The 15,615-nt window shown below is 45.4% G+C and overlaps 3 protein-coding genes across 6 annotated transcripts; 1 reads left to right on the forward strand and 2 right to left on the reverse strand.

Annotated features, from left to right (window-relative positions):
• Positions 1-294: 294 nt before the first annotated feature.
• On the reverse strand, positions 295-4,978 carry cotl1 (coactosin-like F-actin binding protein 1). Its single transcript, XM_010884112.4, has 4 exons — positions 4,599-4,978; positions 3,972-4,054; positions 1,445-1,602; positions 295-1,217 (listed from the first exon to the last, which is right to left on the reverse strand). Exons 1-4 carry the CDS (start codon positions 4,673-4,675, stop codon positions 1,107-1,109), a joined length of 429 nt encoding a protein of 142 aa, XP_010882414.1. The 5' UTR covers positions 4,676-4,978; the 3' UTR covers positions 295-1,106.
• Positions 4,979-5,420: 442 nt separating this feature from the next.
• klhl36 (kelch-like family member 36) lies at positions 5,421-8,630 on the forward strand. Of its 3 annotated transcripts, none has more exons than XM_010884114.4 (5): positions 5,421-6,057; positions 6,153-6,236; positions 6,343-7,416; positions 7,513-7,670; positions 7,819-8,630. In XM_010884114.4, the coding sequence occupies exons 2-5, from the start codon at positions 6,177-6,179 to the stop codon at positions 8,405-8,407; spliced, it is 1,881 nt and encodes a 626-aa protein (XP_010882416.2). In that variant the 5' UTR covers positions 5,421-6,057; positions 6,153-6,176; the 3' UTR covers positions 8,408-8,630. The 3 variants fall into 3 exon arrangements, with proteins under 3 accessions (XP_010882416.2, XP_010882417.2, XP_019896013.2); XM_010884115.4 differs by having other exon boundaries at positions 5,421-5,979; XM_020040454.2 differs by having other exon boundaries at positions 5,421-5,812.
• Positions 8,593-15,324, reverse strand: zgc:56622 (aldose reductase-like). 2 transcript variants are annotated; one of them, XM_010884116.4, is made up of 10 exons: positions 14,485-15,324; positions 13,496-13,665; positions 12,702-12,818; positions 12,259-12,336; positions 12,020-12,136; positions 10,680-10,792; positions 10,498-10,585; positions 9,351-9,434; positions 9,000-9,082; positions 8,593-8,910 (listed from the first exon to the last, which is right to left on the reverse strand). In XM_010884116.4, exons 1-10 carry the CDS (start codon positions 14,579-14,581, stop codon positions 8,877-8,879), a joined length of 981 nt encoding a protein of 326 aa, XP_010882418.1. In that variant the 5' UTR covers positions 14,582-15,324; the 3' UTR covers positions 8,593-8,876.
• Between the last annotated feature and the right edge of the window lie 291 nt (positions 15,325-15,615).

Raw genomic sequence — 15,615 nt, forward strand, 5'->3', positions numbered from 1 at the left:
TATCTCAGTAAACATCCAAAATAAATCTCCAATAAAAGACCACTTTTGGTGTGTGGACCAGCACAGACATTTATATTCACTCCCATGCACAAAAGTGGTCTGTAACTGGGATGTGTACAACAATTTCAGGACCGGAACTCCAGTGTTTAGCCTGTAAAGGCAGTTATAACTTATTCTCACCTCTAACACAAAGATAGATCTATTTTAAGTCAGCAAGAGCATTAAACACAAACAGAGACCAGACAGCTTGAAAAAACAACAATTTTATTCTGAAATGATTTATCATGTGCCCAGTTTTTAAATGTCTCCTCAAATCTCCTAGATAACATTGCTCTTGATAATAAATCAAAGGTTAAACTCTTAGAGAAAATAAAAATCATCTTTAAAAAAAAAAAAAAAAACATTCCTATTTTGGGGTTCAGTCCAAATAAAAAGAGAGGCTACACTAGAGAAATGGCTGCTCCTGGGCTAGGCTGAAGGACAGTGCTACAGCCCTGCCCTGTTGGTTTGTGGGCCATAGGCTAACCTTAGTCCCTCCCCCATGAGTGGTGGATAGCCAATCACAGTGTAGTGTCCACAAACACACATAAATCCCATGATGCCTCTCTCTCCATGGGAGATTAAGGCAGTAAACACAGTGGGGTACACCTTGCGGGTGGATAGGCAGGAAAGACCTCCATTGACCAAAGATGCATGTTTAGACCACAACAACAGAAGAAGATACAGATAAAGCACAACGATGACAAGTCCAATCCGCAGCAGGCAAAAAGAATCTCTCTGCCTTCTCCAACATACAGTACAGTAACATGTCTTTTCCAGTTGTAAAACAAACACAGCACCCCAGACTGAGTTGCGCCGCAGCTGAGATGAGAGTGAGATGATGGCCAGTGACGTTACAGTAGAGAATCAACCATGACCTGCCTACTTGGAGGGCTGAGGTTAGGACTGTACACATACGTCTGAATGTGTGCTTTCTGCGAGAATTTACGTTGCTATGTATTAATGTGTGTGTGTGTGTGTATATCCCCCTCTCTCATCCAGGCATGGAGACCCCTCCCTCCCCCATAAGGTAGCAGCCCCTCCCCCCTGCCCCAGTGGACCCTGCTCTACTCTGCCTGTGCATCATAGTTGGCCCCGCCCGCCTTCTTTAGCTCTGTGCGGAGGTAGTCCTCTTCCAGCTCACGGGGATCACTGATCATGAACTCCTTGGCAAAGTTCTGCGGGAGTCAAAACGAGAGGAGGGAGGGAGGCAGTGACAGAAATGAGACTGTGTAAGAACAAGTGCAAAAGGAAGACAGAGGAATCTAGAGAGATGGCACAGGTAAAAACACTATCACTTCATTTCAACTCAAGTTCCGGTACTTCAACAGCACATTGATTACCACATTGTCTGTGGTGTTTTTCCAATAAGCACATGAGTGTGTGATGGTGGAGGGTCACTGACCTGGACAATGTCTTTCACCAGTGTTTTGTCGGTGCTGATCTTGGCACGCTGCAGGCCGCTCACATTCTCTCCAATCCAGGTAATGAGGGTAAACTTGGCTCGCTTGCTCATCGCGTCACCCGTCGTGATCCGCACAAAGCCAAAGAGACGCCCATCATCTGAGCGAGAGGAGGCAGAGAAAAACAGTTGGTGAGAGGAGAGAGCTACTAAGACATAGTGCATTGCTACTCAGATGAAACTGACCCTCAGACAGGAAGAAACATCCAGAGAGGAAGATGACACAGCAGTCCATTTCCATTCCCAGCAGTCACCTGACGTTACTATAATATTGTTGTTTAAAGATATTGATTTGTCGCCATGTTTGTGCCAGCAATTCCATGCCTGTTTCCTGCATATTGTTGACTGAGTTTTGTGAGATTCTATGCTGCTTTAAGTACGAATATAGGCAGTGAGTATTGGTTGTCATGGTGACAATGCTTTGGCAAAGTATGAAATCTAAAAGTGGGTTAAATTTGTGAGTCAGAGAAAAAGCCGAAATAATTCCGGTCACCAGCCACAATGAAAGGGGTCTAGAGTTGTGAGCCACACCAAGGGGACTGGGATGGCGGTGACACAGGGTCTCTGTTCCCTCCCTCCTGCCACTCACACAGACACGGTGGTGACATTCACATTACATTTCTGACCACCTCACCAGGTGTCTGGGAGTACAGAGGTGTTATTCTGTCTAGTCCTACACACCAACTAAGTGCCAAATGACTTCTCTGACCACGTTAAAAGGTAATAACATATTTATGACTTAGGTCTAGGCCAGAACCAGATCCTTTTATACCATTTATACGCCCTGTTTTCCCCTCTTCCCTGGTTGGTGATTGGCAATGTTCACTTGTTCCTTGCTGAGATATTTTCCTGGCAAGTCTTCAATAGCAGCACACATCTATCGGAGGTCTAAAAGCTCTGTCGTGCACTAACAATGTTAAGAATCAGTGATAAAGCAGTTTTATCACTAGCATGGTGACATTCAACACCTACCCTGCATGTCACCTGACTTCAACATGATATCCACCAGACCACACAGATCGCTATAGTTAATCTGCATTACAACCACAATCGGAGTGTTTAAAAAGTACAAATGTATCTTAATACATTTCATATTGTGGTAAAGGGTAAGGATGACAGGTAATGACTAAGCACACTGTTGAAAGAAAAAAAACAATTCTGCAAGCCCCTTTGTACCATGCCGGAGTTCCCCTCTCATAAACTTCCTGTTAGACAGCTGAAAATGTCTTCCCTATAAAGCCTTCTCTTTTTGTTGTGCTGACAATGCTAATAACACAACCCCCTAGAGAACTGCTACACGACTGAGACTGATGATATAGCAAAAAGGAAAACAGAAAGCTTTTGTTTAGAACTTTAGTTGATTAGAAAGACAGACTTTTCTTTTAACTCACACTGTCTAAACAACATATGCAATTACTGAGCCTTGTCATCCCAGTATGGGTATTCACTCATCTACTTCTGACTGCAGCAGCCTATTGCCAAGCAAGGGCGGGACCAGGGTGGGGACCAACCATGGCCATCACTGTGACCATGGCCATCACTGTGGTGGCCATCAATGTCCACCACATTCAAAATGTTCTGGGCGCAGGTAGAGAAACAAAAGATAGAACCTTCACAATTTCTTTAGAATGTTCGTTTTATACAATAGGATTGGCGTTACAATGTCTCTGGGCAAAAACTAAGTTCAGAGTAAGGACAGACTAGTAGGCTATTTGGGTAGGCCTAGTTCTAATAATAAATTAAAGGTAGTAAATCAGTCTATTTTTTTTAATCATTGTAATGTAATGCCTTCTTGGTGAAACATTAATAAACCGGAAAAACCTAAGGCCGGAGGGAATACATGCTCGTGCACTAGCAACAGCGCTGGAGTTTTTTAGGCGCCACGCCCAATACCATAGTACCTTATTAACAGGATGAGAAGTGAGAAAGTAGGTGTCTGATAGAGGGGTGGCAAAATTATGTTCTCTTGGGATGCACACATTATACCATATCCACACTGGGACAAATACTCTAGAAATTGTTCGCAAAACTTCTACGTTGTTAATGGTATACAACTAGCTATATCATTGAAGCGTTTTAAGAACCCCCAAATGCCTACTTCCGTATGAAGTCACCGTACAAAAAAATGCACACTCTCAAAAACGCTGGATCGCCGGACTTCTAGTTCAAGCAGCCTAATGACCGCGAATAGAGGACAGTCTTAAAACATTATCGCCCTGATAGCCGATAAAGGGCGTCGCAAATCGGAAGTACTCAAGCACTGACATTCGTTACATTACAAGCCACACAATTTCAAATAATGTAACTTCCCAACAATTATATGAGCACCACAGACTGACATTGCAACAAGTCGTGAAAATGTTGTCAGCGCGGAAAATCGAGCTTAGTACATCGCTGTTGCCGTTATGCAGGAACATTGCAGTCAATTTGAAATTACCGCATAGGCGCATAAATGAAATTCCGGGCTTACCTGTGCACAGACTCTTGAATTCCTCATAATCAGTTCCATGGCCCGCTGGAACAATCACATGACCCTCATATTTAAATGCAGCCCTAAAAGAACATACAAGTAAAAATAAATGTATGAATAAAAATTCCCTTAGCTTACAGTCTTATCAAATTAAATAGTCTGGCCTTGTCTGTCAATAAGATCGGCAATCAGATCCTCCAAATCGGCCTACTCCAGTAGTCCGCGTGTCCACGTCCAACATCTATTGGATGGGATTACAATAGCTCTATCTACTTGGAGCGAACAAACTAAAGGCTATAGCTAAGCTATTCATTAAACATCCAGTGTGCCAAATGCAGGTCAGACGTGTCCGGTTTTGAGTCATACGTCTCACTATCAAACGGTGACCCTCCTGGATAGACAAAGGAAATTAGTCATGCACCGGTACCCTGAAATATTAGACCAAGAGGTATTTTAGCATGAGGAGAAAAACATTAGATTAAAATAATACACTGGACGAATGAATGAGAGGAGCACTTTGATCATCCATTGATGTTTCCGAGTAGACCCAGATCACATTCTTAAGATGCAGAGTAAAACCTCAGTTGCCCGCAATTGCCTATAAGCACAACTAATTTCAACACTCACCAGTTAATCTCCGTGTTATCGTCTCTGACGAGATTATAAGCTTCCCTGCAAGCCTCTTTATCGATTCGTGTTGCCATTTTGGATGAACGCAAATGGACAGTCTAGTGACGAGAGCGCAGAACAGATAGTCGAACTGAAGAAACAGCAATGCGAAAAGAACAATCCAAAATTTTAAATGAGCAGAACGAGTGTGTTACAATAGAAAAAGTGCAACAATCAGAAATCCCAAGCTCCGATTGAACAATTGAGTCTGTGCTACTACGCGAGAAGTGCGTGGAGCAGCGTGATCTTTTCTCAATTATCTGAGAAAGAGACTATTTTCAGGACTCGATTCATTTCCTATACTGAGTTTATGGGCGTTGGTGATGTTTGTCAATCAGGTTGCTGTAACAGAGCGACGAAGTCCCCAGACGAAGGATTCACCTCCTCCCAATGGCCAACTGAGGGATTCAGTCAAATTAAATCCACCCTTTTGCTTTGTTGCCATTTTACTGCGCTATCCTGCCATCTTGTGGTCTGATGATGAGATACATCCATGAGAACAATAGTTTGCTGCAAACAGCTCAACAATCATTAACGAAATTTGGGTCAGTCAAGCATTCAAACATAATACTTAATAATTTTCTCATTTTGTCTGTCTCAAATACATTTTCTAAGATCTGCACATACAACAAGAATGTATCTGTATTACCTAATCGATGATGCGTAGGTGAGCCCAAAACATCTGTCTAAAACCGTTATTTTATTTATTTAACCTTTATTTTAGCAGGCACATGCCTGCGTTGACACATGCAGTACACAGTGCAAAGTATCGGGAACACATCCACACAAAAAACAAGAAAACACAGTTGTGTCAGTATTAATCATACTGACACGTTTTTAAAAGGCATGAATATAATGTGTATCAACTGTATCAACGCGTTTATACCACTGAGATATAGGTTTCTACAGAGGGATTTGCGGTAATTATCACGTCCAGCAGTGCATGCGCAAACGAATGTTTAAATATGTTCAAAAGACGGACGTTTTCAGCAGTGCATTGCCGTTTTTGAATGTATCCGTGATGGCCCCATGCACTCGCCTGGTGATTGGTTGGATTTAGAGACAGTCCACGGCTTCTTCCTGGATGAGATCATGGCTACGATTAAGCAACAAAATAATATATTTTTGAACTACTTTTGATCAAGCACTATGTGAAAACGGATGATGTTCTGGTAAATTGTAACTGGTGCATGATCGATATTGCTGTCAAACATGGAGTGTCTCCTGTAGATGCTTAGGGTTGCCTACTACTATTAAATCTAATTTGCTGTTGAATAGCTAGCTCCAATGTAACAAGACGCCAATATAATCTCCCAGAATCCTCACTTGAGAGGTCAAAGTGAGTTTGATTCCTCATGGCTTGATGTAACTGTCAACATTTTCTGTCAAGCAACACCATAGTTTGGCTGTACTTCAGGTTTTCGACTTGTAATTGCAATGTATTGTGTATTTATTATTTAACTTCTGATCTCTGAGTTCAATCAGTTTGTCTTTCAATTCCCCTGTCTTTAGATTGTGCTGGACTGAGAAAACACAATGGATAATGGAAGACAAAGCCGTGTTTCACGGCCTCAACGGATAAGTGGGTCATCCAAGGTACGTCACTTGTGATCTTATTACCATTTTTTGTTTTGTCTTACCAGACCAAGTAACGTCAAGTACCTCTTTTCATGAAATATGACCTGTGTCTCTGTGTTTTCAGGTGTACCGATGGGCAGAGCAGGCAGACGTCCTCCTGCAGGGCCTGAATGAGCAGCGTCTGCAAGGCCAACTGTGTGACGTGGTTCTGGTGGCTGATGAGCAGCGTATACCAGCGCACCGGGCCCTGCTGGCCGTCTCCAGCCCTTACTTCCAGGCCATGTTCACGCTGGGCATGAGGGAGGAGCGTCAGGCGGAGGTGGAGCTAGTGGGGGCCTCCTACGTCGGCCTGAAGGCTGTGGTGGACTTCCTGTACAGCGGGGAGCTGCCACTGGATGGGGGCATCATTGACTTTGTCCTGGAGACGGCCCACCTGCTTCAGGTGTGGAGGGCGGTGGACTACTGCTGCCAGTACCTGGAGAACGAGGTGAATGAGGACAACTATCTGTACCTCCAGGAGCTGGCCCTGCTCTACAGCCTTGAGAGACTAGACACCTTCATCGACCATTTCATCCTGGAGCACTTTGCCACTCTCTCCTTCACCCCGGGCTTCCTGAGGGACGTTCGGCTGCCTAAGCTCATCTCCTACCTGGCCTGCGGGCAGGTCCAGCACGAGAGCGAGCAGGCTCTGCTCCAAGCCGCCCTCCAGTGGCTGAGCCATACCCCTGACCGGTCCGCCCACGCCCGCCAGCTGCTCGCCCACATCCGCTTCCCCCTGATACCGGCCGGCGACCTGGCAGAGCGCATCCTCTCCGCCATACGGGCCCTGATTCCACCCGAGGCTGGCTGTGAGGTGCTGGTGGAGGAGGCTCTGAATTACCACACCAGGACCAGCGCCCAGCCCGTGCTGCAAACAGGCCGCACCGCTCTGAGGGGAGGGGAGGAGCGCCTCCTGCTGGTGGGCGGAGAGGTGTCGGACCGCGGCGAGGAGCTGACCGCGGATGTTTGCTGGCTGGACGGAGATTCTTGTAGGTGGATTGTGGAGACCCAAATCCCGGCCCAGAGGAGCCACCACTGTGTGGCTGTACTTGGGGGGTTCATCTTCACGGCTGGAGGCAGCTCATCTCGAGATAATGGAGGTGATGCTGCCAGCAACCTGCTGTACCGCTACAACCCCAGAGACAACCAGTGGATCAAGGTGAAGCCCTGCTCTCCCAGTGCAACCTAACTTAACGTCTCAGTGCAACCCGGCCATTTCAAAAATGTCTCCAATTATGTTCCATCTCTACCCTAGAGCTCCCCGATGAACCAGCGACGTGTGGATTTTTACCTGGGAGCCGTTGGGGACTGTCTGATCGCTGTGGGTGGGCGGAATGATAACGGGGCTCTGTCCTCTGTGGAGGTGTACAGCCCGAGAGACGACTGCTGGACGTATGTAGCAGGACTGCCCAGGTGAGATGCTCCTTCCAGCCTCACCCTCAGTGCTTTCACAAGGCATCACCTGTACTCCTGTCTCTCTGACTGACTAAACCCCATTTGTTTGGACACTGTTTTCTTGCCCTGTCTCACACCTCTCCGCCTCAAATCTGTCTGTCTGCAGGTTCACCTACGGCCATGCAGGAACGTCTCATAAAGGAGTGGTCTACATCTCTGGTGGCCATGACTACCAAATCGGACCTTACCGTCGGGATGTGTTGAGCTATGACCCCCAAGGGGCAGACGTCTGGGTGGAGCGCCAGGCCATGACCTCAGCACGCGGGTGGCACTGCATGGCGTCCCTTCACCACCTCATCTACGTCATTGGGGGCAGCGACGACCACGAGGAGAGCATCGAGCGTTTCGACATCCTGGCGGTGGAGGCCTTCGACCCTCATAGCGAACAGTGGACTCGTGTAGCCCCCCTCCTTCAGCCGAACAGCGAGGCGGGCTGCGGGGTCTGGGGGGGTAAGGTCTACGTGTTGGGGGGCTACAGCTGGGAGAGCATGGTGTTCTCACACGCCACACAGGTCTTTGACCCCGACAAGGGCCAGTGGGCGCGGGGCCCTGACCTGCCCAAACGCATCGCAGGGGCCTCTGCCTGTGTGTGCTCAGTAAGACCGCCGCTGAGTAGCTCAGACAGTAAGACGGTAGGACACAAAGGCAAAGGCGGGCTTCATCCCACAAACACCAGCTCAGGAGGAATCGGATGACTGGGGGGTGGCTGTGTAACTGCCAATGGAACTGTCTGTGGATGACAGAACTGACTTTCGAATATCATCTCTAAAAGCACAAGTGCTCTCTTAAAAACTGATCTGTGAAGACTTGCCTAACACTGGGGACTGTGTGAAAGATTTTCACTTTGACCTGCTTAGTATTACAATTAAAGCGTAATCAATAAGATTTAAAGACATTTTTTTATGATCATTGTTTTGACAAAGTGCATAGTCTTCAGAATGTGACAGAAAGTGCATAGTTGTCCCAGAGGGCATCCATGCGCTGAAATCAGCAACTTAAAACAAAATAAAATTCAAAAAACAGTTCAAAACAGTATGATCCTATCATTAGTGTTACATTTTCATTTGTCATCACAGTTTCAAGTTCTAGGTAAACAGCCATAAACATTGGTAGAGGGTTGCTGGTGTTCTTCCCCACAGGAATATCTGGTCCTCAGGGACTTCGTCATTCAAAGGGGTAGTATGGATGAGACTTCAGTCTGAAAAACAGAAACACATCTACATGGAGTTGGTGAGCTTATATAAGGCCGTTAAGTGGCTGTATAAGGAAATGGTGAGCCTTTCTTACGAGTCGATAACACAGCACTTCCAGCCTCGATCTAGTCCTCTTAATGCTGACATGTCTTCTTCACTCAGAGAGAAATTGAAAATCTGCAGAGAGGATGTTTTCCGTTTGAGTGTCTGCACTGTTGACATGTTCTTTAAGGATTGTTGGAAACCATGTTTTAGAGGATTAATGTCAGCGAGTGGGTTAGATGGTGATATATGTAAGAGTTTGTTTATTCACTAAATGGTTCATCCATGATGCTGATAGATTAATCTACTGTGGGCAGTAATTACTGTACTGTATGTGTAAAACAAATGAGAACATGTCCATAGTATTTTCACCTTGGTGTTTAATATCATTTAGGGTTATCACCTTAGTGTTTTCCAGAATGTGGTTTGGTTTGACACTCTTTGGGATCACTGCAATGCCCTGCTGCACATTATACCTCAAAAGCACCTGGAAAAACACACAAATCTCTTAATGCAGAGCTCAGGTTCTCACACACACTTGCACATAACATGAAGACACATCTGATATTGACACACAGCTGAGATGCATACATCTAAGCATTGTGTTTCTATAAGACGTCTCTAACCTGAGCAGGACTTAGTCTGTGTTTCTATAAGACGTCTCTAACCTGAGCAGGACTTAGTCTGTGTTTCTATAAGACATCTCTAACCTGAGCAGGACTTAGTCTGTGTTTCTATAAGACGTCTCTAACCTGAGCAGGACTTCGTCTGTGCGTCTATAAGACGTCTCTAACCTGAGCAGGACTTAGTCTGTGTTTCTATAAGACGTCTCTAACCTGAGCAGGACTTAGTCTGTGCTTCTATAAGACGTCTCTAACCTGAGCAGGACTTTGTCTGTGTTTCTATAAGACGTCTCTAACCTGAGCAGGACTTAGTCTGTGTTTCTATAAGACATCTCTAACCTGAGCAGGACTTTGTCTGTGTTTCTATAAGACGTCTCTAACCTGAGCAGGACTTTGTCTGTGTTTCTATAAGACACCTCTAACCTGAGCAGGACTTAGTCTGTGTTTCTATAAGACGTCTCTAACCTGAGCAGGACTTCGTCTGTGTTTCTATAAGACGTCTCTAACCTGAGCAGGACTTCGTCTGTGTTTCTATAAGACGTCTCTAACCTGAGCAGGACTTCGTCTGTGTTTCTATAAGACGTCTCTAACCTGAGCAGGACTTAGTCTGTGCTTCTATAAGACGTCTCTAACCTGAGCAGGACTTAGTCTGTGCTTCTATAAGACGTCTCTAACCTGAGCAGGACTTCGTCTGTGTTTCTATAAGACGTCTCTAACCTGAGCAGGACTTCGTCTGTGTTTCTATAAGACGTCTCTAACCTGAGCAGGACTTCGTCTGTGTTTCTATAAGACGTCTCTAACCTGAGCAGGACTTCGTCTGTGTTTCTATAAGACGTCTCTAACCTGAGCAGGACTTCGTCTGTGTTTCTATAAGATGTCTCTAACCTGAGCAGGACTTCGTCTGTGTTTCTATAAGACGTCTCTAACCTGAGCAGGACTTCGTCTGTGCTTCTTAGCCACATCTCCTACAACAGGGTCCTCTAACAGCCTCCCAGGGTCAGTGTCTCCCCGGTGACTGTAGGACATATCGACATGGTCATCCTTTGGAATGTAAGGAGAGATGTTGACAGCAGCACAGGGCACAGCACAGTTAATGTTGGAGGACTCACAGGTCTTTTGGTCTTCCAGGGGAACCCAAAGGGCTGTAGGCAATGAGAGCTATGTTGCGAGACTTGCAGAACTCCACCAGGTCAGACTGAACCAGGTAGGGATGCAGCTCCACCTGCCCGGAGAGGGATGAGATGACGGACAGAGAGGGATGAGATGATAGTGGGAGAGGGATGAGATGACGGACGGAGAGGGATGAGATGACGGACGGAGAAGGATGGGGTGACGGAGGGAGAGGGATGAGATGACAGAGGGAGAGGGATGAGATGATAGAGGGAGCAGCATTAGATGACGAGGGGAGAGGGATGAGTTGATGGAGGGAGAGGGATGAGATGATGGAGTGAGAGGGATGAGATGACGGACGGAGAGGGATGAGATGACGGACGGAGAGGGATGAGATGATAGTGGGAGAGGGATGAGATGACGGACGGAGAGGGATGAGATGATGGAGTGAGAGGGATGAGATGACGGACGGAGAGGGATGAGATGATAGTGGGAGAGGGATGAGATGACGGACGGAGAGGGATGAGATGACGGACGGAGAAGGATGGGGTGACGGAGGGAGAGGGATGAGATGATAGAGGGAGCAGCATTAGATGACGAGGGGAGAGGGATGAGTTGATGGAGGGAGAGGGATGAGATGATAGAGGGAGAGGGATGAGATGACGGACGGAGAGGGATGAGATGATGGACGGAGAGGGATGAGATGATAGAGGGAGCAGCATTAGATGACGAGGAGAGGGGGATGAGTTGATGGAGGGAGAGGGATGAGATGATGGCGGGAGAGGGATGAGATGACGGACGGAGAGGGATGAGATGACAGACGGAGAGGGATGAGATGATGGACAGAGAGGGATGAGATGATAGTGGGAGAGGGATGAGATGAGATGATGGACGGAGAGGGATGAGGTGACGGAGGGAGAGGGATGAGGTGACAGAGGGAGAGGGATGAGATGATAGAGGAAGCAGCATTAGATGACGAGGGGAGAGGGATTAGATGACGAGGGGAGAGGGATGAGATGATTGATAGAGGAAGCAGCATTAGATGACGAGGGGAGAGGGATGAGATGACGAGGGGAGAGGGATAAGATGATGAGGGAGAGGGATTAGATGACGGAGGGAAAGAGATGAGGTGACTAAGGGAAAGGGATGAGATGGTGGAGGGAGGTGAGTTGAGAAGACAGAGTTGACAGTTTGCAGACACACCCATACATTCCTGAAGCACTGTAAACACCTCTGCCCATTTAACATCCGCCCCTAAACACATTTGACTGTCTCATCTGGTCACAGGGGTACGATACACAGGGTTCTGTAATAAAAGTAGCAGTTTAAAATGAAGCACCTGGTTGACTGCAGGAGGGACCTTGGCCACAGAGAGCAGTCTTTCCAGTTGAAGGATGTTGAAGTTGGAAACACCAATGCTCTTTACTTTTCCTGAAGCAAGCAAGGCCTCCATCCCCTAAAGCACACAACCAACATTACAGGATCGGCACATCCATACACACCACTTCAAAATCGCTACTCAGTTTGTGAGGTGATACATTATAGTTCTGTATAATTATGCTAATTAACTGAGACAACCTTCCACACATCCAGATAATCAATGTCAGTGGTGAGAATTTCTCCATCTTTCATAGGAAACAGCTCATCATCCACTTTCTGGAAGAAAGTAAAACAGATAATACAAACACACGCAGAGATATGTTACTGAAATGGGAAGTTTAATAGAGTCCCTGAATCATCTACACACTGGTATAATAGTCCCTGAATCATCTACACAGTGGTTTAATAGAGTCCCTGAATCACCTATACATTGGTTTAATAGAGTCCCTGAATCATCTACACATTGGTTTAATAGAGTCCCTGAATCATCTACACACTGGTATAATAGTCCCTGAATCATCTACACACTGGTTTAATAGTCCCTGAATCATCTACACATTGGTTAGATAGAGTCCCTGAATCATCTGCACATTGGTTTGATAGAGTCCCTGAATCATCTGCACATTGATTTGTAATCTCACCTTCAGTCCTACAGGGAAGTGCACCAGATAAAGGTCCAGGTAGTCCAGCTGAAGGTCACTCAGGGACTTGTTCAGACATACTTGGATGTCGTTGGTTGCGTGGTGTGTACACCACAGCTACATCAAGAGAAGGGTGGTGACACAGGTTTATTCAGCATCACAGGACCATGATTTCAGCAACATAGCACCACGATCTCACCAACTCAGCGCCATGATCTCCACAACCAAATACCATGATCTCAGCAACATAGCACCACAACCTCACCAACTAAGCACCATGATCTCAGCAACATAGCACCGCGATCTCACCAACTAAGGACAATGATCTAAGCAAAACAGCACCATGATCTCAGCAAAACAGCACCATGAGCTCAAATCAACCATCAGTCATAGACATCCTGAGCCTACTTCCAGTTATTATGAACTAACTGCCTCTCTAGATGAAAATTTTTAAACGGATGCTCTGCTTGCTTTCAGAGGTTTTATAAGATACGACAGATGGTTTTTAGTGTAGACCAATAAAGATTATGGATTGTACCACAATATTGAACTTAGTAAGTATTAGACTTTGTAAGTGCAGGTTCCTGTCCACCTGAAAACGACGACGAGCACTCAATCTCTGTTGAAACCCGCCCCTAACATGCCCTGATATTGTCTGTTTACACCCAACATATCGGATCACAATTAATCTTTTGATCAGCTACACCTGTCTAAAAACACAGGGCAAATGAGGCATGTTAGAAGGTGATGATGGCTTGAGACGCGGCACCTTGGTTAACGGCTGTATCACCCACCTTACTGACGATGTACATGTCTTGCCGTCGGATGATGCCTTGCTGCATCTTGGAGCGGAGGGCCTTGCCGATCTCTACCTCATTCCGGTAGCTGTAGGCTGTGTCTATGTGACGATAACCAGCAGCTATGGCAGCTTCCACTGCGCTCTGAAACACTGATGATGAACTGCCTGACTGAGTGACATGATAAGAACTGTTTTACCTAGTGGAACATCCCACAGCTATCAAAGTGGTAGACAGAATAATACACAGTGACATTATATTTGGCTCTTTGCACACTTAGAGGTGCCATCGTACTTGCATTCTATTTACTGTTGTTATGTGTGCATGTCTACCTCGTTGACCTCATTGCTGCTATCTCTGTATCCCGGGTCCACCTTACTCCTTCAATTTACCTTGATTGCACATCTAGAATGCCATTTAGAATTGCCATTTGTACCCGCACAACTATTATCCCACTTAAACTATACTTAATACTAATACTATACTTAATACTAACCCTAACCCTATATTTAATTTTAACCCTAACCCTATACTTAATTTGTTAATCTGCCCTCCTCTATTTGCCTTAATGGCACATAGTATTGCGAATTGTACTGCATTTGCCCTCATTGCACATCTATGTATTCCACTTGTAACATACATATACTTAATACTTGTAAATTTTCTGCACTCTTCTATTTGCACTACTGGTTAGATGCTAACTGCATTTTGTTGTGCTGTACTTGTACTTGTTCAGTGACAATAAAGTTTAATCTAATCTAATCTATAAACTCAGGATTACTTCGTGTTGTTCGACATTGTCCTCCTGAGCTTCAGTTTGGTTGTGTGTGTGAAAGAGAGAGAGAGCAAGCGAGAGGATAGGGAAACAAGGAGAGTGAGAGAAAAGGGAACAAAGAGAAAGAGAGAGAATACAAAAGGGTAACAAGGAAAGAGAAAGAGATAGAGAAGAGAACAGGAAACAGAGAGAAGAGAAGAGGGAAACGTACAGAGTGAGAGTACCTTCCATGTTCCTAAACCCAGCAGGGGCATGCGTGTCCCATCATTCAGCTCTATTGTCCGGACAAAACTGCTGATCTCCTCCATGTGGTGGGTTTATACCGCACAGAAACACAGAAAGAAACTTTCACAACACAAACTAACTTCCTCTATACCAGCTACACTGTCAGTCTCTTGCCCATATGACTTCTCTGCTTTTACTTCTCTCCTTCAGTTTTTTTCTCTGTTTCTGTCTCACTTCCTTATCTTTGTGGTTAATCATTGAACTATGCTAGAAGTACTTCATGTATTTATGTGTACACTCAGGGAATGAGGGCTGTCATAAAGGCATGAAGAACAATGGTGGGAGGTGGTAATGACGTTTATTTCCAAAACACTTAATCTTGTATTTTTTGTACAATTTTGCTGCGCTGTTCGAATGTTGCTCAGTTGGTAACGAGGGTAACATGTGCCAGGGAAACTTTCCCTCCACCACCACCACCATTCACCACCATTGACTCCAGACTAGATGGGTCCATACTGTTAACGCCAACCCTGACTAGGCCATCCCCATGACCCAAAAGGAACCAGGATTTGTCAACCAGGTGATCATGTGCACTGGAGCCACTTCTTGTTTTTATCTGATGGGAGCGGAACTTTGAGTGTTGTCTTATCTGCAAAATTTGGGCCGCCAGGTACAAAGTTCTAAGAATCATTTGGCAAATCACAGTTTAGTTTTTGACGTGCCCATTAGCCCAGTTCATCTTACAAGTTTTCTTTTACCTCTCCCATTGAGGAGCTGTTTTGGTACACCAAACTGTTGCCGACCGGATGTTCTTGGTTTGTCACACCATTCTCTGTAAACCATGTGATAGAATAAGAGACATTTTATGTGACAATTACAAATATAAGTTAATACATTGCTCATGCTTTCAGTTATATTTAGGCCCATGTCCCTAAAAGTGGGGAGATGTATCTCATGATATTATGGGTGAACAATACACCCACATTGATTAGGATTTAAGCACCTGCGCTGGATCAATATGATTTTCTAAAAATACATTTAAAATATAAAAATAAAAGTTCAAATAGCACAGCGTTGTAAGAACCCCCAAGTCAATTACGTGACTCATATTCTCCAA

This window comes from Esox lucius, chromosome 19 (assembly GCF_011004845.1).
Source record: "Esox lucius isolate fEsoLuc1 chromosome 19, fEsoLuc1.pri, whole genome shotgun sequence".
NCBI lineage: Eukaryota > Metazoa > Chordata > Actinopteri > Esociformes > Esocidae > Esox > Esox lucius.

Coding starts and splice junctions, on each gene's coding strand:
- zgc:56622 (XM_010884116.4), bottom strand. CDS start 14,581: ATGGAGGAGATCAGCAGTTTTGTCCGGACAATAGAGCTGAATGATGGG. Junction 12,337..12,701: donor ACTTCCCTGTAGGACTGAAG/GTGAGATTACAA, acceptor ACTTTCTTCCAG/AAAGTGGATGATGAGCTGTT. Junction 12,137..12,258: donor ATTATCTGGATGTGTGGAAG/GTTGTCTCAGTT, acceptor TGTGTGCTTTAG/GGGATGGAGGCCTTGCTTGC.
- cotl1 (XM_010884112.4), bottom strand. CDS start 4,675: ATGGCAACACGAATCGATAAAGAGGCTTGCAGGGAAGCTTATAATCTC. Junction 4,055..4,598: donor GATAACACGGAGATTAACTG/GTGAGTGTTGAA, acceptor ATGTTCTTTTAG/GGCTGCATTTAAATATGAGG. Junction 1,603..3,971: donor ATTCAAGAGTCTGTGCACAG/GTAAGCCCGGAA, acceptor CCTCTCGCTCAG/ATGATGGGCGTCTCTTTGGC.
- klhl36 (XM_010884114.4), top strand. CDS start 6,177: ATGGATAATGGAAGACAAAGCCGTGTTTCACGGCCTCAACGGATAAGT. Junction 6,237..6,342: donor GGATAAGTGGGTCATCCAAG/GTACGTCACTTG, acceptor CTGTGTTTTCAG/GTGTACCGATGGGCAGAGCA. Junction 7,671..7,818: donor TATGTAGCAGGACTGCCCAG/GTGAGATGCTCC, acceptor GTCTGTCTGCAG/GTTCACCTACGGCCATGCAG.